Genomic DNA, 25,337 nt, shown 5'->3' with positions numbered 1-25,337 from the left:
CACTGGGAGGATCAAACAAAAGAAAGTCCCTGACAACTTCTGTAAGTTGTAAAGGCCCAAGGCATGTCATCATGACTCATGATTATGAGCAGTAGTAAATACCCCAAGCTATAGGTCCCAGGAACTTCCCTGCTGGGGAGAGCTGGGAGCTGGAGATGCCTTTGATCAGGTTCCTTGACGAGTAGCAGGGCTATCAGTAGGGAGGCCTGTGGGCCTGTGCTCAGAGCCATGCCCCGTTGCCTTTCTCCAAACCCGCAGTGGGACAGTAGGATCCGTGTCCTTTGCTAGACTAGTACCTTCCTAAATGCTAGGACAGGCTGTGCCCATGCCTTACTCCTTGGCTGCATGCTGGGACTAATTGCATCTTGTCACATACTCTTTGCCGGGACACTGGGCCTGACTGCCTCCCTCACAGTCCCCTGCTTTCCCGCATGGCCACAGCCCCTACCTTGGCCCTAGGCGTCAGCAGGCTGATCCCATGGCCCCTGCCTGGGATGCCAGGACACGGTGTGTCCCATTACACACTCCCGGCCGTATGCTGGGATCCTCAGCTCCCCTTCCCACATCCACTGCCTGAATGGCAGGACCCGGGCTGCTGCATACGGTTGGGTAAGTTGTGCCCTGCGCAAGGGTTCACAGACAAGAGGCCACAAACGGGGGCTGACATGCAACCTGTGCTCTGCTCACTGAGCCGGGAACCCTGGTGAGAGGCCGCAGTATCCGTGTAAGAAGGACACATTCCTCCCACTGATCCGCTCAGTGGATTCCACCCTTCCCAAAGGCACCGTGTATGCTAGCTAGGCACTGGGCAGCCCTGGCTGGGACACAGTGTACCCATCCCATGCCTCGGTTGCCTGGGCCCCTCTCTTCTCAGAGGCCCACTGCACCGCCCCTGGCCTAGATGCTAAGACTGAATGGGCCCTAGCCTGAGTCCCCCACCATTCCCATTTAGACCCTGTCCTTGATACTTGTGTCTTCACGAGGCCTCTGATGGGCTAAGGCCTGGGAAAGGTACAAAGAGCCCCTGTGTTTAACCCAGTTTTACTCCCACCTCCCCAAGTGGCAGATTGCTCGCACCGTGACAACTTACTGAAGCTTGTAAGCCCTTTTTAGCAAGCACATAAATAAAAAATGTGCCCTTGTCACCATAATGTGTGTTTCTAATGTGTAGAATGTGTCACATCGAAAGTCCACCCGGATCCCACTACTCAGGGCCAGCGCAGTTCGGGGTGGAGCACCAACACTAGACCAGGGAAGCCCTGCTTCTCTCATGCCCCCTTCTCCTGAAAGAAGGCGGAGAAGGTCCCAGGTCCGGAGCCAGCCTCTCTGTGGGTTGGCTTCCCCATCAGGGCAGCAACCATGAGCCCCTTTGAGGTTCAGCCCAGCCCAGAGGAGCTAGGGTCAGAGAGACTGAGGAACAGTTTTCAACCTCCTGCCCACGCCTGCCACACTCACCCCAGCCCTCCCACTTGGCTCCATACCTGCTCCTAATACCAATGGGACAAAACCCCTGGGGTTGACCCCCACCCCTGCCCGTGGATTCCCCATGTAACAAACCAGAGGGCCCCACCCCAGTCCCTGTCCCATCTCCCAACTGCTACTAGAGAAAGGGGGTACTGACCTGACTGTCCTGGAATTCTCACCGTCAGATCTGAAAGGGAAACAGAAGAAAAAACCCAACAATCAGCCATATGCTCTCCATGCTTCTTCTCCCTGTGCCCTATGCAATGGCCTTGCGGCCCAACACATGTCACGAACGTGAGGGGTAGGGTGTTTCATGCAGAGAAGAGCCAGCGCGGAGGTTGGGAGATGGTGAAGGACCTGGCCGGGTTGTTGGGAAAGGGAGGGGGACAGTGTGGCTGGGGTGGACCGAGCAAGGAGAGGAGTGGTAGGCGGTGAGGTCAGAGAGGTGCCAGGAACCAACCATGTGGGGCCTGGTGGCTCAGGAGGGAGAAGTGAGGCCCAAACCCAAGTGGCTAAGAGGCAGCCTGCAGCTATGGGCCAGGGCACAGCCGAAGCTTTAAACACAGAGAGACCTAGCCTGGGAAATTGGTTCTGCCACATACCAGCCCTGTGACCCAAGCAAGCCCCTTCCCTTCTCAGGACCTGAGCCTCAGTCTCCCCACTTGGAACCCAAGGCCAATCCTGGCAGGGCTGTTGGGATGATTAAGCCCTTTGGAACCCAGCAGACAAATGCCAGGTATTATTAACAACATAGAAAAGGCTTTGCCAATTGCCTGGTCCAACCTGCTTATTTTCTAGATGAAGAGAAAGAGGCTGAGGGGGTAAGTGAATCAGCTGCTGGGCTCCTTTCTACTACATTGGTCTGCCTTCTTCATTGTGAGGCCCCCTCAGAGGTGAAGGAAGGGCGAGAGAAGAGAATGGAGTGGAGGACAGCTTTGAAGGAACTGAGGGGATGAGCGAAATCTGAACCACATCCCTCTGGTTGCTTCTCTTCAGAGGGGTGTGTGTGGTGGGTTGGGGGGAGGATTGGGACAGTGGAGCCCGTGCCTTGGGGGTGGGGAAGGGGAGGAAGAAGGACCAGGGAACTTGGAAGAAGTGGGAAAGTGTGGGAAGCCGCCTTTCTCATCCCCTTTGTCTTCTTCCTCCTCCTTTACACCCCTCCCCACTCCCCGCCCCGCCTTTGCCCTGCGGAGAAGACAGAGATAACATATATCATCATCGGCTCTGTCCTTAGGTGAGGGAACCAAGACTCAACCTCAGTGAGAGGAGCATCATCTACGTTGGGTGCAAAATGATAGAGGGATGCACAGGGAGGGGAGGTGGACCTCAGCAGGGAGTATTTGTTAGAAGAGTGAATGGAGCCCTCACGGGTGAGGGGGGGCAGGCAAGCATCAGGGTGCTGGAGCTCTAACTGGGTGGGTACAGCCCTCCCCGGTCTTTTTTTTTTTTTTTAAGATTTCATTTATTCATTTGAGACAGAGAGATACAGAGAGAGAGAGAGAGAGAGCATGAGCAGGGGGGAGAGGCAGAGGGAGAAGGAGAAGCAGACTCCCCGGACTTCCCACTAAGCCTGGAGCTGGACGTGGGGCTCGATCCCAAGACCTGGAGATCATGACCTGAGCCAAAGGCAGATGCCTAACCATCTGAGCCACCCAGGCGCCCAGTTCTGCTACTTACTAGCCACATAATCCTGGGGAAGGCACTCCCCTATGCCCAGCCTCGGCTTTTTCACTTGGAAAATGGGGTGGGGGAGATTCAGGTGGCTGTGAGGCTCCACCCAGCACAGTGTCCGCGTGGCACATGATGCGTGTTCAGCCAAGGATGGTGGCACTAACCTTTAGCCTTCACAGCCCCCTAAAGGGACAGAGGACCAGGGCCACAGAGCACCTTTTCACATTTATTAAAACTTTCCATCTCACTCTGCAGCAGCAAAATTGCTTCTGAGACTCGGCCCAATTATTCACAGGTGCCAGGTGGGAGGGGTCTGACTTCAACGACTCCCCACCTGCCAACAGAATTGAGGCCAAGCCCCTCAGCCACTCTCCCTGACACTAATCCTCTGCTCCAGGCAGGCTCGTCTTCTCGCCACACCCCCACCCCATCCCCAACCCCCAGCACACACTTAATCAGACCCAGACCTGGGAATACGAACCTTCCAGGAGCTCACGGGCTGGCCCCCTTGCCCCAATCTACTTGAGAGCATCAGCCACCTATATAATCATCTCCATCATCATGTGACTGATCACTGAGCCCCTGCTATGCACCAGGCACAGTGTCAGGCTCTTTCCTTACGTTATTTACTTTGGTCCTGCAATGTGGGAACTGTTTGTCCAATTTTAAGATGACGAAACTGAGACTCAGAGAGGTGGAAATGATTTGCCATGCATCATACAAGTAGGGGAGCTTGGCATGAAGCCCAAATCTTGTGCTCTTACCACCACCCTCCACTGTACCAGGGGCTCAGTGCTGGGCACATATGCACGGTTAAGGTGAGTTCCCTTATCCTACTTCCCTAATGTCAAGACCGACTCTTCCTCTCTAGGGTTCTTTGTTCTGAGAGGTTATCACATATGCACCTCTGCTCCAAAAGCATTTCTCTCTTTTTTGAAGATTTTATATATTTATTTGAGAGAGGGAGAGCACGAGTGGGTGGGGGGAGGGAAGAGGGAGAGGGAGAAGCAGACTCCCTGCTGAGCTGGGAGCCCAACGCAGGGCTTAGGTGAGGGAGCGGGGCTCGGGGCTCCATCCCAGGACCCTGAGATCCTGACCTGAGCCGAAGGCAGACGCTTAACCGACTGAGCCACCCAGGCGCCCCTCCAAAAGCATTTCTATATGATGTGTTACAGTCCTCAAGACGGCAGCTAAGGGAGCAAAAGAGCTCCGAGCCATGATGCGGAATGAATTAACCAGTTCTCCTCACTGTGGACTGATTCTTACTAGTTTGAGAGTGTATGGCATGGTGTGACCCTCAAAGTAGGGGTGCATCCCACCTCAGAGGTTTACAGCCTCTTATGCACTTAGTATATTATTAATTATGTGTAGATAACAATCATCACTATTGCTGCGCTTTACCTCTTTGGGGCTAATGCCCTGCCTAATGATCAGTCTACCTCTTACTCCATGGAGCTGAGCCACCATTCTTTGGGAGGCAGCACAGACTTGGATAAGTCACTGCTGTCTGGACTTTGGTTCCTCATCTATAAACAATGGGGCTATGCGAGTTGAGTTCCAGGCAATCATCAAGCCCTAAAATATTTCGTTTCTTCAGAATGCCAGTTTCTCTTTTGTATCAACTGGGTTCAGCTGCCTACATAGAGACCCAAAGACCCAAGGTACCAGGCCTCCCTTTATCAGTCCATATCAGGAGTAGAAGGATAAAGATGAGAATGCAGGTATTGCCTAGAACATAATAAATACTCGGTAAGTATTCACTGGATGAATAGAAGTATTTGATGGATGTGTTAACACTTATGGGGCACCTTTTTTGTATAAAGCTCTTCTCCTAATGAAAGGCCACTTAGGACGCGGGGGTTCTCAAAAGGTTTAGCGGGGCCAATTCCTATCCTCAGGAGTGGTTCTCAATAAACAGTAACTTATTGAAGCCTGCGAGTACAGTGACCACATTTTCTGAACCAAAAACTTGGCTATGTAATCTGACCTAGGATTTTAAGTCATCTCTACCCCCAATGTGGGGCTCAAACTCACGACCCCGAGATCAAGAGTCTCATGCTCTTCTGACTGAGCCCACCAGGAGCCCCTGACCAAAGATTTTGACCCCGCTGCTTCCAGGTACCAGAAGCAATCTGGCAGATGGGACAATAAATGGCAAAATATTGAAAGTTCCTGAACCTTTGGGGGACTTAGGGGGATAACAGGGCAGAATAATGGAAAAGAAGGTAAGCCCTTGAGTTGCCATGTTGGGGTTTCTACCCTCGCCTCCTGACTGGTTCCCTGCCTCTGGGTTTGGTCCTCTGAGCCACCTGTAAACAGTATCTGGGGAAACAATAAGGTGTCTCACCCCAAGAACCTGGAATTAAATAAACAAGACCACCCTCTGAGAGCTAAACTAATAAACATAAAATACATCAGAAATGACACATGCAAAGTTACCCAAAAGAGACAGGTCCTCGAGTCAGGATTTGAGTTGAGTAACAGGTCTAAAAATTCAGGTGTCCAACAGAGAGGAGAAATCTACCATGGATGTAGTTTTTGTTTTTTTTTAAAGGAGGCTTGAAGGAGGGGCGCCTGGGTGGCATAATTGGTTAAGCATCTGCCTTCAGCTCAGGTCAGGATCCCGGAGTCCTGGGATCCAGCCCCGCATCGGGCTCCCTGCTCATCAAAGAGTCTGCTCCTCCCCCTGCTCATGCTCTCTCTCAAATAAATAAATAAATAAATAAAATCTTAAAAAAAAAGGAGGCTTGAAGACAGCTGAGGAGAAAGAGGTTGGTACCCTGGCCCAGGGATCTCACAGGCCTCTCAAAAAGCTGAGAACCAGCCCTGGGGCAGTCAGGCACCCTCTCTCCTAGGCATCACCTTGTCTAACTGCAAGTCTCTTCAATGGGGAACCCCCTTCTCACTGCTAAAGGAACATCTCTAAAAGGCAAATCAGCTGACGTGGTTCTCCTGCTTCAAGTATTCAGTAACACCCCCCGCCCAATTGACTTCCTGCCTGTCCAGCCCAAACTCTCCAAAGCTCTCCATCTCACTCTGCCCTCCCATCGACTTTTCTAGCACATCAGGCATTTGCTACCTGGACAACCCCTGCCCCTCTTTAGGTCTTTTAATTGTATTAAAGTGATACGTGAAATAGTTTTAAAAGTCAAATTGTAGGGGCACCTGGGTGGCTCAGTCGTTAAGCGTCTGCCTTCGGCTCAGGTCATGATCCCAGGGTCCTGGGATCGAGCCCCGAACTGGGCTCCCTGCTCTGCCGGAAGCCTGCTTCTCCCTCTCCCACTCTCCCTGCTTGTGTTCCCTCTCCCACTCCCCCTGCTTGTGTTCCCTCTCCCGCTGTGTCTCTCTCTGTCAGATGAATAAATAAAATCTTTAAAAAAATAAATAAAAGTCAAATTGTAAAAGGATCTCAACAGAATGAAACTCCTTTTCAACATTATTTTTTTTTGAGTTCACTTTCAGATTTCTAAAGTATATGTTCATATTATATTGCTAATCTCTTGTGAAATTTATTTTCTTGTGTGTCCTTTTACAATTTTTTTTTTTTTGCCAAAGTAATACATGTATGTGGATTTTCAAGTTACAGGGACTTCGAGAATTATAACAGAAAACTCAAATTCCCCACTCTACCCCCTTCCTACACCCAACCCCCACTCTGAGAGACAAACCCTCTTCAACTCTTTAAACTGCTTGTTCAGGTATTTGCCTCCTCATTTCTAAAGAACCCATGCAGGGCACCTGGGTGGCTCAGTTCCTTAAAAGTGCCTGCCTTTGGCTCAGGTCATGATCTTAGGGTCCTGGGGTGGAGTCCCTCATCAGGTTCCTCTGCCCCTCCGCTCCCCTTCCCTCCCCTCCCCTGCTCCTGCTCGCCATAGCATATGCTGTAACTACATTTCCCTTCCCATACAACTTTTCCTTTTCCCTAGTGTTGATGGTGTTGATGGTGATGATGACTTTGCTTGCTTAGTTTTCTTCATATCTATGATCGGTTCTCCCCAAACTCTGTCAGGAGTGCATTTCTCCTCTCAATGTGTTTTTGACACCTCAGATAATCCATCAGATTTTCTTTTTCTTTTTTTTTTTTTCCCCTTCGAGACATTGTCCTGACTGCAATTCAGGCTGGGCGCTCTCTAGACCTGCATAAGGGTGCACAGAGGATCTTGTCCCCTCCCCGTCACTCTGGGATTCCTTCCACCTCTCTTCTGCGTTGGATTTCCTGTTTTCTAGATCCCTTGGCCTTTTTTCCGACTTTATGTCCACATTTTGCTGGAGCACATTCTCCAGCGCTCCCCCTGAGAAAAGAGGCCTGGGACACAAAATCTTTAGACCTCATCTCTCTGAAAATGTCTTCCTTACACCCTCCGCCTTGACTGATAATTCAACTGAGTATAGACTTCTAGAGGTTGGAAATTATGTTCACTCAGAATTTTGAGAACACTGCTCCACTGTTTCCTAGCTTGCAGTGTTGCTGTTGAGAAATCCAATGCCATTCACTTTCTTGATCCTTTGTTCATGAAATGTTTTTTTTTTCCTGGAACCTTTCAGGATCTTCTCGTTATCCCTGGTATTCTGGAATTCCACAGGGATACCTTGGTGTGGGTCTTTTTATCATTTATTTTGCTGGTTACTCAGTGTGATTTTCATTCCTTCAGTTCTGGAACATGTTCTTGTATTTTGGCTTTGGTCACTTCCTTCCTGCTGTTTCCTCCACTCTCTATTTCTGGAACTCCTGTTGTTGGATGTTGGAGTTCCTCAACTGATCCTCCAATTTTCTCATCTTTTCTCTTCTGTTGTCTATTTCTTCGTCTTGTTATTCTGCTTCCTAGGATATTTTGTCTCCTTTTATTTTCTAATCCTTCTCGCTGAAATCTTTGACTCTCACTATCTTTAATTTCCCAGGTTTCTTCTCCTCCCTCCTGACCTCTGTTCCTTCCAAGTTCCTTTGTTTTCTGTTTGTTTGCTTGCTTTTTTGGTCACTCTTATAGGTTCAAATACCCTTGTACTATCTGATCATCTCTAGCTACCTAAGGCTTACCGGTGGGGTGTCTGTGTGTGTGTGTGTGTGTGTGTGTGTTAAATGTCAGTTGTACTGAGGTTTAATGTACATAAAATCAAATATACCTATCTTAAGGGTCCTTGGCTGGTGATCCTTGGCGATTGGTTCACATGACACTAACAAGCAGATGGGAAGCTCTGTGTATAGACGGAACTTGCCAAGTAGTCGGCTTCACTACAGTTGCTGGGCTGAAGCCTGTTCTTTTGTTGAAAGACTCCCACATGTCATCATTTGGAGGCCTTTTTCTAGAGCCTCTCAGTTTCCTCAGAGAAGACTACTTTGTTCTCTTGTATGCTCCTGACTTTGGTGTCCTGGCAGTAGGAGAGTGGCAGGAGGTTGGGGTCCCACTGTTTTAGGATGGAGATCCCTTTGCTTATAACCCTGTTTCATCCCACCCTTCATTGTGCCTGGTATCCCCAAGCCCAGGGCTTCTTAACTTCAATTTCTCCAAAGAATCAACCCCCATCTGCAGAGATGGGGCTTGGTGGTGGAGGTTCCTCACTAGATGGGGCCAGGGCGGGGACAAGAGGGTCTGTACACAGACTTTCAATATTCTCCCTGTTTTCAATTCCACACCTCACCCAGCCTTCTGTGGTTCCTAGCACCTCTGAATCCTAAGCATTTCTGGGGCTCTCTGGGCGTAATGATTTACTTTTGGTCAGCATCCCGGACCCTGTGTGTTTCTACCTTTTTTATTTCTTTACTCATATTTCAGTTGGATTTGGGGAAGCAGCAGAGATAAATAAGTTTATTCAACTCATTATGTTTAACAGGAAGTTCCTCTTCTTACTGCAGCCAACTCCTATTCATATTCCGTGACTCATTTAGGCAAGACCTCCTCCAGAAAGCTTATCTTAATGTCTCTAGGCTGGATGAGGAGGCCCTCCTCTGTTCTCCCGCAGTGTCCCTTTCTTGCTTCCATCACAGCCCCGATCAAACTGTTCTTAAAGTGTCCATTTCCATGCCCGACTCTCCGTATAGATTGGGAGCCCCTGGGGTCTGGGGCTGTGACTTAGTCACGCCTGCGCACCCCCCCCCCCCAGATCTCGGGTTCTGGCCCACAGAGGTACAGAGCCACTATGCAGTGATAGAATGAATGAATAAATGAATGACTACCAGAATGAATCAGACCATCCAGAAAGGGAAATAAGCTGAAGACGATTGTTTCTCTCCAAAGCCAGTTCCCTAAAAGCCGCAAGTTCCCTAAAAGCTATATGCGCTCACTTGCCCACTGCAGCATGATCTAAAGCCGTGGAAAAACGGGCCCAGATTCTATGCCCTACATTCAGAGGATGGTTAAGTACATTATGGTATATCAGTTGCTGTTAAAATTAATGCTCGTGAAGAATATGCAATTACATGGGGGAAACGCTCAAGTGAAAGGAAGCAAGAAAAACTTGTATGTGCTGTATCATTTCAGCTATATGAAAAGAATAAAAAGAACAAGGGAAATACACCAAATGCTCACAGTGGCCGCCTTTGTGTGCTGTAATTAAGGGTAATGTTTTTCTCCTCTACTTTTCCAAGTTCTTCGACATTTTCTAATGCAAGAATGCATTAAATGTCTAATTTTAAAAAAGGCTCCTAAGAAACGAAGGTAAATGTCCTGAGAATGCTATGGAGAAAACACTGTGAGGGGTACCTAAGAGTCTGTGTGCAGGCCCAACAGTGCTTGCTGGGAAGGCTCTGTTCTCCACCGTCCAGAGGCCTTGAAGACTCAGGCCCACAGAACACCAACCCCTCTCACTGCAAAAGCAGGACCTAGCTCAGGAAGCCAAAGGAGGATCTTGGAGTCTAGCTTCTTACAAATCGCAACACCATAGGCCATACTGGGAAACAGAGGCCCCTACACTGGGCCCCAAACTTCAGATGCCCCTCTCCATGAGGTAAAGGGTCTGTGGGGCCAAGGGAATATGACCATCAGGATCTTTGGTCCTCTGTCTTCTAGACTGCACTCCAGGTACCCAGAACCCCAGAATTCCCTGCCTGTATCTCTTGAGCTTATTTGCAAGAATTGTGTGGTCTTATCCAGGTCCATCTGCTAGGCCCAACAGGTGGCCAAGGGAAAGTTGGAGGGAGGCAGGGCTTTGATGTGGCCTGGAGCGTCCACATACATCTCAAGGTTCTATATGAACCACAGGTGGGAAGAGAAGAGGGGAGGGCCAAGGGCCTCAGCTGGTACCTTGCCTGGGCCCTGCAGAAGTAGAGGTAGGCAAGTCCATAGGTCCTTAGGCCTCAGGGTTTATAAAAAGGCCTAACACTGAGAGGTGGACAGATCTGCGTTCAAATCCACTTATTTGCTGTGCGACCATGAATGAGTCCATTCCTTTCTCTGAACCTCAGTTTCCCCAACTATAAAATAGGTATAGTAATTCCAACTTTAGAGGGTTGTGGTGAGGCTTGCTGGGGACACAATGGCCTAGTGGTTATGAGCACAGGCTTTGGGTCAGACAGGCCTAGGCCTCAATCACAGCTCTGCCCCTCATAACTATGTGATTTACATCTGTAAGGCTCAGTTTGCTCCTCAGTATAATGGAGATAACAATAATATTAATCCAATAGAGTTGTTGGAAGGATTGTGGTTGTAAAGAATATGTAATAACATTGGAAAATGCTTAAATGAGGAAAGGCTGCTTAATAATCGTTGTGCAAATATTGGTTATGGTGGAGTTGACAGGGCCTTCTGTACTCCCCATCCCCCTGCCCAGCTTTCAAAAGGTTTTTACAGTCACTTTTCACATTGTCATGATTTAGGTGGCTCTTGAACTTGAAAGGTATCTTTGCCTCTCCCCAAGGGCTTTTCCATTCCCTGGCCATCATCACATGTAAGTCTTTACAACTATAGGACATATTCTGTATCTTCTTGTTTCTTTTCTGCCCCTGACCCCTGACATACACACACTAGAATATCAGCTCCGCAGGGCAGAGATTTTATCTGTTTTGTTCACTGTGTCCAAGTACCTAGAACAAGGTGAACAGAGAAGATGTTCTCCTACAGTTAAGTAGATAATCTGCTACTTAGGGGTAAAAAGGCATTCTTGGCTAATAAAATAGCCAAGAATATAGGCATGGGGTCACAAAGAAGTCCACTATGCTTAGGGAACCCTAGACAGTTCAATCCAACTTGAGTACTGGTCAGAAAGGGAAGAGATGAGTGGAGCCATGGCCTGGCCAAAAGGGGCACACAAGAGCTTTCCTAGACCACAAATGGTGTAAAGACTTACATGTGATGATGGCCCGGGAATGGAAAAGCCCTCGGGGAGAGGCAAAGATACCTTTCAAGTTCAAGAGCCACCTAAATCATGACAATGTGAAAAGTGACTGTAAAAACCTTTTGAAAGATAATTCAGCTGGAGAAGAAGACTCCTGCCTAGGGGACCCATCTGAGCCCAGAATCAGACCTAGAAACGACACAGAGGCAGGTAGAGAGGTCAGGAGGATGACAGAATGGTGACATGCAAGAAAATCTCATAAAGGTTAATAAGAGAGAACAACCAGATGAATCACTGGACAAATCAGAAAGCTTGTTGGATAATGAAACCACTTTCAGCAATGGATCCACCTGACGTTGAAGGCCGAGATGGTGGCAGGGATGCAAAATGAAGGCCATGGCAATTTTGGCGGCCAGTTATCCTTTTGCTGGTGATTACTCTTCCCACAGTCCTTGATCACCACTACTCATTGAACAAGTTCTGGGAGGCCAAGGATGCTGAGGATGATGATGAAGATGGCTGCATACTTCAGAGGAAATATTTGGCAATCACTTTTTAAATTTCTTCCTTGGGAAATAATGAGGCAAGTGCCACTTCACATTTTTATTTTAAAAAGAAGACAGGCAGAGACTACAACAAAGAGCCTTGAATACCAGGCAACAATGTATTGTCCTATAATTTCTGGGGAGCACTTGGGGGGCTCAGCCCTAGGACTGATAAGGTCAAATGCTGCTTCCCCAAACCTCATGCTCCTTCCTGTCAAGCAGGCTTTATTTGGTCTTTAGCATATTTTGCCTTCTAGTAATCCAAAAAGAATAAAGTGACTATTTATTAAGCACCTACGATGGTTCGGGGCTTGTGTTAGGTTCTTGACAGCTGGGCGAGATGGTTATTCTTCTTGCCATTGTATAGATGTGAATACTCAGGCTCAGGGCAGCGATGTGATTTGCCTAGAGTTACACAGCTAATGAGCAGTAGAGCTGAGATTCAAGTCTGGGTTGGTCTGACTTTAAAACCAATGCTTTTAACTGCTACAGCTGTGGTTTCCTTCTGTCATGTCAGAGCCAAGTGGCACTTCATCTCCCATACCAGCCTGTGAGCTTGGCCTCTCTCCCTTACCTGGCTCCAATCTCCCCTACACACAGTGCAGCCCAAGCCGCCCAAGCCCGCCCCCCCTGCCCCCCTGCCAGTGAGCATTCGGGGGTGGAGGGGGGATGAGCTTCTGGAAGAAACAATCATTCAAGGTCAGAGGGGGAGCACCAAAAAGGGAAGGTGGGGTTAGGCACAGGTATTGCAGCCCAGATCAGCTCAGCATTATGCCAAAAAAAAAAAAAAGAAGAAGAAGAAGAAGAAGGGGGAGAGAGAGAGAAAAGGAAAATGGAACTGGTTCTCTCCAGCCCTCCCTTCCTGCAGAGGGATGGAGGTTCAGCCATGATGGGGAGGAGAGTGGGTGGGAGGGGGAGCAGCTTAGAGCAGCTCCCTGTTGCAGAAGCCTCAGCTCAGCCTCAAAGCCCCCTCCTGCACGCTAGGGGCCCATCTCTGGCCTACCTGCTCCCACTGCCTAAGCAAAGGAGGCTGGGCTGCGCTCCCAGGAGCCCACTAAAATGAATGTAAAAAATAAAATAAGGTATGAAGTCATAACAGTGAAGGGGATGGAAGAGAGCAGTATCAATGGATGAGAGACTTCAACAAATTTCTGGAAGCCAAAACAACAACAAAAACAACAACAACAACAACAAAGAGAAGAGTGTTCATAGTTGAAGGAGAGCCAGGGACGCCACTCAGGGGGTTGCAGCCAGGGTGGGAGCCAATCTGGCCAGCAGAGGCCCAGAGAGACTCCAGACTCAGAGATGGTAGGTACGAGGAAGGGCAGAAATGATCAGGATCTGAAAACGGGGGGCAGGGGGGATATGCTGAAGGTAAGTACATGAAATTCTCCCCTGCTCCTCTAACCCCCAAATCCAGAATCCAAGCTGCCTGGTATGGCAAAATATCAGAGAGCTCCTGGCTAAGGGAATTAAACAATCTGGGATGAATTAGGGTACCCAGGGGCATGCTGGTGTACCCAGAATGAAGTGCTTTTCATTCGGGAATTTAGGGGGCACCCATTATAACAGCCAGCCCCCTGGAGGCTCACCTAAAATAAAGCCAGCAAGTGGACAAGCCAGCCTGGATATACAGACATCTCAATCAGACTTTCTCCTAAATCACTCAGAAACTATAAAATAGAAAGTATGAGAGAAAAGACAGGCAGCCTCGAGGATCAATCCGGGTAGTTCCACATCTAACTAGCGGACATTCCAGAAAGAGGAAACAGAGAAAATGAAGGGGAGGAAACTACCAAAGAAATTATGTAAGAAAAGACAAAAGGCATCCGATTGAATGGACTCACTGAGTACCAGGTCGGGTGAATGGAAAACAGACCTTGAACTGATTACATAGGTTACATAGGTGGTTACAGAGCTGGTTACATAGGTGTGTTTGGCTTGTAAAAATTGTCCAAGCTATTCATTAGTGACATGAGCACTTTTCTGTAGGCATATTATATATATTTTAGTGTGATGTTTTTTTAAAAAAAAAAACCCTTCTTCTAGAAATCACCAAGCCAACTGTCCCCAGAAGATATGTTATGATTCTCCTGCAGTTTCAAGGAACTCCACACAACAGTAACGACACAAGTGAGCAAGTGAGCAAACAAGGTAGAAAGAAAGTCCTGGTCCCAAATATAAAACCAAGTAAACAGTGGTATGATTTTGAACCATGTCGCAGAGCATAAGAAAGGAAAACTCATTTGCTCTTGACGCTAGGAAACCTTCCTGGGAGTACAGAGGTTGCGACAGTGGACCATGGAAGCCGAGGTGCAATTATAGTCATAAGCACATAAACACGGCGTATTGGTGGTCAACTTTTAAAACCAATTTGTCTTGATAAAGCACCGAAGACCTAATGATTATAGGATGCAAATGCAATCAGCAAATGCAATCAACCTTGCGGAATGCAAAAGTACGGAGCACAGAATGTGGGAGGTGCAAGGGTGGAGGAGAGATGGAGGGAAGGATGAGACCCTAATAACTAGGTCTTACAGACCGAGTGGTGAAGAGATACTGTGGAAAATGGATGGAATAGGAACCGCAGTTTAAAACACCACTTAAGGGGCGCCTGGGTGGCTCAGTCGGTTAAGCGGCTGCCTTCGGCTCAGGTGATCATCCCAGGGTCCTGGGATCGAGCCCCACGTCAGGCTCCCTGCTTGGTGGAGAGCCTGCTTCTTCCTCTCCCTCTCCCTGCTGTTCTGCCTACTTGTGCTCTCTCTCTCTGTCAAATAAATAAAATCTTAAAAATAAATAAATAAATAAAAAAATAAAACACCACTTAATAAAGTTACAAAGGTAACTAACAGAGGAACCAAAGTGGTAATGTAACTATCACAACCTGAGAGGGAGAGAAAGAGTCAGGTGTTGTAAATAAGCTAAATCCTCATTTGTCCTAGTAGAAAGAAGTCAGTAGATAATGTTTAAAGTTGATAAATGAAGGGTGCCTGGGTGGCTCAGTTGGTTAAGCGTCTGCCTTTGGCTCAGGTCATGATCCCTGGGTCCTGGGATGGAGTACCGCATCCAGGCTTCCTACTCAGCAGGGAGTCTGCTTCTCCCTCTGACCCTCCCCCCCCGCTTGTGATCTCCCTCTCTTTCTCACGCGCTCTAATAAATAAATAAAATGTTTAAAAAAGATAAAGTTGATAAATGAGGAAATAACCATCGAAGCATGTTATTTAGAGAGATGAAATCGCCACCAGAAAACCTAAATGGTAAAAGCAGTCACCTCTGGGGGCCAGAAAGGGGGGGGGACAGGGAGACATCAGCTTTTTACTACACAGGTCTTTGTGTACTCATTGCCTTTTTTTTTTTTTTTTTAAGATTTTATTTTTAAGTAATCTCTCTGCCCAACGTGGGGCTCAAACCCAACAACCCCCGAGATCAGGAGTCATATGCTCTACTGCCTGAGCCAGTCTGGCACCCCATTGTTTGCCTTTTTAAAATATGTATATGTACTGCTTTAATTTAATTTTAAAAGACAAGTCCCTCCTCTTTCTTTGGACCTCAGTCTCCTGCATGGGACGGACAAAAGAGGGAGGGTGATGATTCCACGTGATGTGAGGTCCTGTTCTCCAATGCCGGCTTCTTTTTAGAGCAGGAATGAGACAGGCAAGTGAAGGGCTGATGCCCCCCCCCCAACTAACACCTCAATTCCTTCTGGAACCTCAGTAGTCCGTGAGGATGCCTTCTCAGCTGCCCCAGCCAGCACTGCCCTCCGGTCCCCTTCCAGCCCCACCATCACCCGTCCGGCCTCCCCAGCCTTCCATTCATTTGACTATTTACACCCGTTAGTTATTTATACCTACCTGAGTCACAAAGGATTTGAGGTGGCTTACTCCAATAACACAGATAAAGAAAGAATAAAAAAATGAACTAGAAAATAGGAGCTCAGAAAAAGAGATCAACAAAGATGCTCAAACTGTATTTCAAATTGGCTGGTAGCCGGGGAAGAAGAACGAGATACAATGAGCCATGATAGCCTCATATTAGGAAGGAGGAAATACACCCATTCTCAGGGGATGCAAATCTTTGCCAGGCACGGAATTTTGCAATTCACTGTCCATGGGAGATTTCATGAAGGAGAAAGAAAGTTTTGTTTTTTAAACTTAATTTGTCCTACTTTAATGATGTGTTATCCAGATTTTTGGATGAGTTATCTCCTATAAAAACTAAAGAATCTCAGGTAACACCATGATTATAAAAATGAGGTATAAGAGGGGTACCTGGGTGGCTCAGTTGGTTAAGGGTCTGCCTTCAGCTCCGGTCATGATCCTGGGGTCCTGGGATCGAGCCCCACATGGGGTTCCCTGCTCAGCGGGGAGTCTGCTTCTCCCTCTCCCTCTCCCTCCCCCCACCAACTTGTTCTCTCTCTCTCTCTCTCAAATGAATAAATAAAATCTTTTTAAAAATACAAAAAAAAAGAAATTAAAGTATAAGAGCATGTGCTTTGGCACAATCTTGCATTATTTCATAGGTTTTCTTCCCCTGGAAATGACAATTAAGCACCTACAAGTATCAGGGAACGCCATTCAAATGATCTCGGTTAATCCTGATGACATAGCTGAGGTCCTCCAGTGGGCTGGGGCACAGCCGAGATTCAAACTCAGGTCTGTCTGCTGGTAGCCACACTTGCGGTGAGCATAGCATAGCGTATAAACTTGTGGAGTCACCGTGTCCTACACCTGAAAACGAATGTAACACTGTGTGTCCACTGCATTCAAAACAAAACAAAGCAGAGACAAACTTAGGTCTGTCTGTCTCCAAAGCTCATTCTTTGTGTATCACACGGTGGGGCCTCAAAACCAAGGCATCCGGGCTGGAGATGCTCTGCCCAAGGCAATGGGCACAGAAGTGATGACAGACGCAAGCCCGCCCTCTTCCATGAAGACAGAAAAAAGAGGGATGGATGACAGGCCTGGCTCTCAGGCGGAAAACTGCTTCTGAGCCGCCTGTTACATTAAATGAGGACCCCGAAGGCAGAGGAGAGCGGCAGGAAAAAAGGTGGGCCTGGGTGGAGAAAGGGAAAAATCTGTGTCCCCTCCCTCACTGTGAATCTAGAAGATCGGGTTTCTGGGGGGCTGAGCCAGACAAAGCGGAGGGTCTGTCTGCCATGGAAGCAAGAGACCCTTTCTTTGGGTGATGCCTCCTCTTCATGGCTTCCTGCCCAGCAAGTCACCAAACCTCCTCGAGCCCCGGTTTTCTCATCTGTAGGACACAAAGACAATGAGCCTTGCAACCTTCCCAGGATCTCAAGGCATAAAACTGCACACTTAAGGAATGGTCCTTTGACCACTGGCATTAACACTGACGTGACTCTTCTGCTCACACATCAAGCGGCCTCGGACAAGTCCTTTCTCTCTGGGCCTCAGCCTTCTCATCTGTGAAATGAACACACACACCCTGCTGGTTCCATGTCTCTGCACATTCACTCATGCAGTCCCTCTGCCTTAGCCTCCCTTTTGCTCTCCATTTCCACCAGCCCACATACCATCCTTCTTCATCTAACTCACTCCTACTCATCCCCCAAGTCTCAGCTCAGGCATCACCTCCTCCAGGAAGCTCTCCCCGACGGTCTAGGTAGATGTCCCTCCTTTGGGCACCCACAGCCCCCTGTGCTCCCCTCTGGCCCAGCACACAGGAAACCCCAGGACCTTCATCTTCGCTACCCAACTGAGAATGCCGTGAAGCCGGGAGCTGTATAATAGTAACCACGGAACTTCCTGCCTGCAGTAGGACAAGGCATGGCGCGTACAAGGCCCGCGATACTCACTGGACTGACCTCTCTTTCAGAAACGCGGTGAGCTCCCACATGGCCTCTCCCTCTGGCTCTTCTGCAGCACAGAGTTTGGCAAAGTTATTAATAAAAATAATGCCTATTGCTAAGTAAGCAGACACTGTGTGCTAAACACTTCACCTATGTCATCTTATTTAATTTGCACGACGATCATGAGAAGATTTATAACCATTTAGGAATTGGCCAGCCTATCAGATGGACAACTGCCTCCCTCCCAGTGTTTATAAGGGAATTTGGGGGAGGGAATACAATTTAGGTAGTTTTCATCACGGATATGATGACAATGATTCTAAAGTGGCTATAGAGAGGAAAATATTGGCTTTATTCAGGTGAGTGCAGCATCCTGGAATCCAGTAGGAAATCACAGGGCCCAGACATGCGGTCATATTCTCCCTTTAAAAGGGTATAAAAATCACATAGCTACAAAGAAATGCACTGATATTAGGGAAATGATACATATCAGGTGCTAATTGTGATAAATTTCCTTCCAAAATGTTAGAGGAATCATCCTGATGAGCCCGCAGAGCTCTGGCTTGTTACCTTTGTTTTGAAGATGTGAGGCGAGGATCTTGGTGGAATTGTTTTGTTTGCTACATTACACCTCTAGGGGGCAGGGCAGCCCCACAGATTATTTTCCATCCTTGTCTCTCAGGTTTCCATCCTGATCAGAACCTTGATGGGTATGTTAGGCAGACAGGCAATTTTCTGATATATTTGGCGGCGGGGTTGGGGGGCGGGGGAGAGGCACAACATGAATCTTATCTATCAGAAAACATAGTTTTATCCTCATCTGCTACTTGAGAAAACCGAGGCTCTCAAAGTTAAATGACTTGCCCAGAGTCGCAGAAAAGTCCTCCTTCCAACGCCCTGTACTTTCCCTGACTACTAAGGCCCCTAGAGAGATTTGGCTCTTAAGTGCTTGAGAACAGGCTTCCCCACGTAAATGCTTTCAACGTGGATGCTTGGAGAGCATCTCCTTCTAGGAGAAAAGTCGGAGTAACTAGCAAATTACCTGGTCCTAAGTGAGTTACATCAAAAGTGGAAACAAGCCATTTAATCATCATTCTTCCCCATGACCAGGGTTTATCATTTCTGCCAGAGAACGCAGCAGGGAAAGAGCCAAAGGGGCTGCATCTCATTTTGACTCTAAGACCCCACGCCCGGCCCAGGGTCTGAGCCCAATAAAGACTCAATGGAAAAGAAGGCACTTTCCACTAGACTAGGTAGACTGCACGCAGGTCCTATGCGTGTCTCTTGGCTCCTTTCAGAGCAGAACACCTTGCACTGAGGGTCAAGACCATGGTATGACACGGCCACGGCATGGGAGGGAGAGGTAACGATGAGCAGATTGGCCTCGATGTCCCCGAAGGTTCATCTGACTCTGGTACCCTGACATCCTAGCAGCTGGCAAAATGGGTGAGTGTGAAACGCACAGAGCGGAGGCCAAACCACTCCTGGGAGCATGAGGACAAGGCCACAGAGGAGCCAAGAGGAGCCCGCAGTGGAGCCATCTCGTGCCGCAGGAGCCCCGGAATGGGGAAAGACGTAGGCCCCTCTGGCCATCAGTGCACTGAGGCTTAAGCTGACATTCATTTGTCTATTCGACATTTACTGGGCAGCTACTATGCGCTGTGCTGTGCTGTGTGTTTCCAAGTTGCTTGCTCTCGCACTCATGCCCAGAGCACCTGCCACAGGGGCCAGCACAACATGCTCTCGATACATGTCAGTTAAATCTCAATCTGAAGGGACCCTCGATCCAGTAGGGAGGACATGAGATGCAAACAAAGAACCGGAAAGGTATCAAAAGGGGCGAAGTGCTAATTTCAAGGGTCGGAGATAAACCAGCAAACCAACATGGGAGAGGGGACAGTGCAGCTCAGCCTTGGGAAGTGGATGGAGCTGCAGCCCAGGAGAAGGAGGCAGCATGAATAAAGCCCGTGAGACCATCAGCAGGCTGAGTGGGCTAATGCGGGGGGTACATCGGCCCTTCTGGCTGGAGCATGGTCTGTGGGAAGGGGCCTGGAGGAAGATGAGAGGAGAGCGGCGAGTTGGATCCCGCTCCTAAGAGGGCCTGCGTGTCACCAGAGGCTTGTCAGAGCAAGAGCAGGGGCGGCATCTGTGAGAGAAGACTGTGGCAAAAATCCAGGCGGCCATCAGGAGACGGACCCTGACTCCAGCAGTGATCTCGGCAGCTCTGCTCGGGGGGATGGGGGAGGCCGGAGCCGAGCCTGGAGTGTCTTTAACGTCTTTCCACCTTGCCTGCGGGAGGCAATGGTGTGCACAGACTTGAGCCATACACTTCTGGGCCCCATGCGGTTGTGTAACCTCAGGCAGGTCACTGCACCTCTCTGATCCTCGTTTCCCTGTCAGAACAATGAGGATAATACTAACCCCCACCTGGCAGGGACTCTGCAAGTGAGATAAGCGGCCGGACTGCATGGTGGGTGAGAATGCTGCAGATGGACTCTGGAGCCTGGCCACCTGGGCTCCTTCGAGCTCTTTCTCAGTCCTGCTGCTTATTCAGTGAGTGACCTTGGGTAAGTTAACCAACCTTTCTGGGCCTCAGTTTCCTCATCTGTGAAATGGATTTAATAACAATATCCACATCAAAGGATTCACATGAAGACTGAATGAATTAATACATGGAAAGCACTTAGAACAAATAGTGCTTGGCACACAGTAAATGCAGGGAAAAAAAAAAAAAGTGCTAGCTATTATTACATAAAGCCACAGAGGGTGGTGCCTGGCACACAGAAGGCTGAGACTCACTCAGCACGTGTGTGGCCTCTTCTCTATGCTCCAGGCCTTACTATGCTCTCAGCAAATTCAGAGGCCCCAGTAGGCAAGGCGGGGGGCGGGGGGGCGGGTTGTGAGATGAAAGAGTAACAGAGGGCAAGCCTGGGTCCAGTCTTCCTCCTGCCTAGGCCCCCATCTGACACCAGGAGACACCCACTCTCTTCAAAGCCCTCCAGCCGGGTCCTCGGCCAGTGGCCTACCCTGCCCTGATCCTTCCTTCCTCCCAGAACCTCCACACCCCACCACCCTTGCTGCTCGTTTTGTGCTGAGCACTGTTGCTATGGTGGGCTGAGCCTGGAACCCTGCATCTCTGGCCAGGAAGAATGGGCTCTGCAAGCGCAGAGAGCATGGTGTTTACTCAGCCTGGTGGCCCCTCCTGCTCTGTGCATGCAGCCAAGAAATGTTTGTGGATGACAACAACCCCATTCTTGCCCCAGATCTAGACAGAGAAGCAAGATTCCTCTAATTCTCATTCAACTCGACATTATCATTTCCTCCCACACAAGTATAATGCTCCTAACACAGTAGGGGGAAAATAAATGGCTTACCCTCCTGGGAAGAAGGAGAAACCCTCCTCCCCGGGAAAAGCACCCTAGACCCCAGAGGAGACAGACTTCCCCAGGGCCCCCTCCCCGGGCTCACTCCCCCCGCCCCCACCACACTCCCTCCCAGTGTCCTCGGCCCCGCAGGAAGCACACACTGACACAGCCCAGCAGCCAAGCAGTAGACCACGCATTGCCCTGGCTGTCAGGAACACCAGGCCAGGCCCTCTGGTTGCTGTCCCCCAATGTGAGCCAGCTTGCAGGGGGGGGGGGGGGGGGGGGTTGTGTGCAGGCCGGGCGGGGGCAGAGGATGTAGAGTTACCACCACACCAGCTTCAGCCCACCACCGCCTACAGCAGAGCCGGGGCTGGGCCCATGCAAAGAGCGTGGGAAATCCAGCTCTCTTCAGTGTGGAGCGCCTTAGCAGTGGCCCCCAGCACACCCGTAAATCATTCCAGGCGCCAGAACTGCGAGGGGGGCCAGGCCAGGGCCAACAACGAACGCAGAGCTCTTCTCCAATCATCTGGAGACGGGTGACGATGCCAAGGATAAAAGACCCGAAGGAACGTTGGTGGAGACCAGCAGCGACTAACAAACAAACAAGCAAGCAAACAAACAAGCGAAGCCCTCACATCCAGAAGACCAGTGGCCAGAAGGAGGTTGAGCCTCGTCTCGCTCTCTGCTGCACGAAAAAGGCCACACCCAGAGCACAGCAGAAGGCAGACTGGCATCCGGGAACCTGTCCAGAGGAGACAGCGCGGGAGGATGTGGGAATCCTGGGGCTATGACACGGGTGGGGGGTGGACACGACCGCGGCTATCAGCTGCAGTAGATGGACAGTTCACAGGACCGAGAGTCCGTCTTCGGGCGAGTGTGACCTCTGGCGTGTCGCTTCCCTCCTCTGAGCCCCCTCAGTTTCTTCAGCTAGAAAATGTGGATCGTGGTGGCAGCCCCACAGGGTCGCAGGGAGGACTAAATTAAGTCCCTGGGCACACGGGACCCTCACCAAGCAGCAGCTGGGCCCCGGCCCCCTCTCTCCCCCCTTCCTCCGCCAGAGGGAGCCTGGGGACCAGAAACGCCTATAGCCTGTACGCGCTCTACCTATCCCCCCCCACCCCCCTCCCGCGCTGCAGCCTCTGCTGCCCGGCTTCCAGCAGTAACCTTCTCACCCGCTCCTTGCAAACCCAGGACGGGCCTGGCAGGGGCCTCTCCTCGGCAGCTGCAGCGGCGGAGTGGCTACTGCATCCACGGGCCCCCTCTTGATGCCCGGCCGGGAGGGAGAGTGGAGAGGAGGGAGACACAGCCTTCTTCCCTCCCCCGTCGGCGCCCCCACTCCTCCCAGAGTCAGCTCCTCCTGCTCAAGTCCTCTAGGTACCTAAGGCTCTCCCGGCCCCTCCCAGCTTGTGACCTGGCCAGGTCCTGAAGCCAAGAGACTCCTGTGGGTTGGAAGCTCTGGTGGAAAAATGACAGGCCTCGGAGACAGGTGGACGTGGGTTCGAGTCCCAGCTCCACTGGGAGCCAGCAGCGTAACCTTGCGCAAAACCCTTTCGTTTTGGAGCCTCAGTTTCCCCGTCTCTAAAATGGAGTTGCTACTGCTCACCGCACAGGGCCTGTTGTGAGGCCCCGAAGAGGCAATAATGGATGTGCAAATATTTAATATATGGTTAGGAGAGAGTCACAGTACCATCTAAACCCTCTTATTAATCGAGTAGGAAATGTGAGGCAAAGAAATCCAAGGAACAGCTGGGAGGGTGCACAAAAGAGGGACAGACCTAGAGACAGGCCTGTGCGGATGGCAGAAGCACAGAGATCAAGAGCAAATGGGCTTCCAGCCAGCCAAGAGATTCAGATCCACGTCTGCAGGATGGAGAATCTGAGGGTAATGGAATCCTGGAATTGGGGAAGACCCAGGTCACTTCACTGGGCTTTACACCCGATTCAGGAACGGTGCTTTCTCCAGCTCTTCCCGACACCCACTGGGCCTCTGCCGGACACATCCAGCCAGCTCCCACCCCCCACCTCTTGAGTCAGTCCACTGCATCACCCGACAGCCAGGTTGCAAAGTTCTCCCTGATTAACCCCCCAATTTCCCCCTGCTCCTGGTTCTGCTCCCTGGAGCCACACATAATGAGGCTGTCGCAGGCGTGACCACTCTAGAAAAGTCGTCCGTAGCCAGGCTCAAGGGCCACCAGGCCCATCCAGTCTCCTGCTCCCACCCCCACCATGGCCCTCTCCTGAAACAGCCTCGCTTGGTGGGTCTGGCCCCTTCCTCCAGTGTGGGACCCACGCAGGCAGTCTACGGGGAATGGGCTCCCAGCAACCACGCCTGGACAGGAGAACCCATCTCCCTCGGCCCCGGACTACTCTGGGGCAGTCCACACCAAAACTCAGCTGAGGGTGCACTGCAGTGGAGCCCAGCTGAGCCGTCGAGCTGCAGCTGCAGCTCCTGGGGCCCAGCCATCTCAACCCAGCACCCCAGCCTGCTGCCTCACCACGGGGGAGTTGCAGAGAGCTGTCTCCCGGCAGATTTCCTGAGGCAGAAGGCTTCCCCACCCCCAGCCCAGCCTCCAAGAGACACTCCACTGGTTGTGGCACATGGTAGGACCAGCTGAGCAGTGAGAGGAAGGGGAAGGCTGTCCATTCGCTAGAGGACTTCAGACTTGCTCGGTAGTGTGGCTGGATTAGTCACAGAACCCTCAAATCTAAGCTGGGGGACCTTAAAGAGCATTCAAGGCAGACAAGATATGGGGGGACCTGATGGCCTGACAAGGTCACGAAGTCAGTCTACAGCACAGCTGGAAGGGGAACCCAGGTCTGCTAACTCCCGGTTCAGTGTTCTTTCCAATACAGCAAAAGGGAAAGCAGGGAGCCTTCAGGGCAGCCCTGTGAGCCTGCATGCCCTTGACTCTCTTAGCCTGACATTTATCCCGACCAGCTCTTGGTAGTGTCTGCAGGGAAGAAGTGGACCCAGCCCATGGCCCACCAACCCAAGAGATACTGCCAAGGTGTCCCAAATAGGCCAAGACACAGACCCCAGCACAGAAACTGGCACTGATCCAACTAGAGGGAAGCTCTGTAGACTTCCCTTCCTGGTAGCTCTTTAACTGGGGGGTGTTTTTCTCCAGGGTGGAGAGGGGGTGGTCTTTGAGGAACTAACCAAGGGCCTGGCCTCCATCTTTGCTCCCCCATCTTTGCTCCCCTGGCCAGGATGTGCTGCAGTTCCCCTCAGAGGGATGTCTCAGCCTCCAGCAGCCATTCCCGTCCCCACCTGCCTCTCTGGGAAAGGATGGGGCTGAGGCCGCCAGAGACAAGATCAGGCCTGCACTCAGGACCTGCAGAGGAGACCCAAAGTGGGGGTGGGGGGGAGGATGGGGGCTTTCTTTCCCTTGGGGCTCTGAGGTGACACCATCAGATAATAGAAATCCCAAGCAGCACATCCAAAATAAATAAATAAATGAAAAGCCATCCCCTGGCAAGGGTACAGCTAAGGGGGTGAAGAAGTGGAGGGGTGAGGACTACTGTAGGCCCTCACTGGCCGTGGTTTTGAGAAAGAAGAGACACCTGCACTCATCTGGCCAACCCAGGCTGGGGTGGCTAGAGAAGGGGTGGCGGCTCCTGGAGGAGGACCCAGCTCCTCCTGACAGGCTGGGACGGGAGAGGAGGACATGGCACCAGGCACGGGCTTCTTACTTTATCAGCCGGACAAGTTGGAGAGGGAACTAGAGGGGAAGAGCTGGGGTGAACGGAGTCGGGGCGGGGGGTGGTTTACGAACACACGTTCCTTACTTTCTCTGGAGGGTTGTGGCCGGGCTGGTGCTGGTACTGGTGCTGTGGCCGCCGCCGGCCCCGGGGCTGGAGCTCCTGGATGCGCCACGGCTCATCTGGCCCCGCTCCCGCGGTGGCCGGGGCCCCACGCCCACCGCCGCCGAATAGCCGGCTTCCTTCTCGCGGCCCGGGTGAGCTGGCCCCGTCTCCCGCCCGCCACGCTCGCGACCCAGGGCTGGGTTCTCGTGGTGCAGGTGGCACTGGGCCACGTCGCGCTCGCGGGCTGGGTAGCCGGTAGTGTCCTGGAGCGGGTAGGCGGCGTCCCGCTCCTTGTCCCGATACACTGCCTCCCGGTTCTGGTAGGCGCCGTCCCGGTTCGGGTAGCCCACGTCCCGAGCCGCCTGGTGGAACTGGCTCTCCCGCAGCTCGCGGTGGTGGAACTGGGTC

The 25,337-nt window shown here is 50.8% G+C and overlaps 1 protein-coding gene across 2 annotated transcripts in view; it reads right to left on the bottom strand.

Annotated features, from left to right (window-relative positions):
- IQSEC2 (IQ motif and Sec7 domain ArfGEF 2) overlaps positions 1–25,021 on the bottom strand; it is a 74,042-nt gene extending 49,021 nt beyond the window's left edge. The window contains exons 1-2 of one of the 2 annotated variants that reach the window (XM_044911737.1): positions 24,912–25,021; positions 1,622–1,651 (exon numbers count right to left, since the gene is read on the bottom strand). In XM_044911737.1, coding sequence (XP_044767672.1) covers positions 1,622–1,651; positions 24,912–25,006 — 125 coding nt within the window. In that variant the 5' untranslated portion in view covers positions 25,007–25,021. The remainder of the gene's footprint in view (positions 1–1,621; positions 1,652–24,911) is intronic. The other variant, XM_044911738.1, reaches the window with a different exon arrangement.
- Positions 25,022–25,337: the final 316 nt, after the last annotated feature.

The sequence above is a fragment of the Neomonachus schauinslandi genome, chromosome X, assembly GCF_002201575.2.
Source record: "Neomonachus schauinslandi chromosome X, ASM220157v2, whole genome shotgun sequence".
Classification (NCBI taxonomy): Eukaryota; Metazoa; Chordata; class Mammalia; order Carnivora; family Phocidae; genus Neomonachus; species Neomonachus schauinslandi.
Note: the sequence above shows the minus strand (reverse complement) of the source record. Positions and strands in the feature narration are given on the sequence as shown.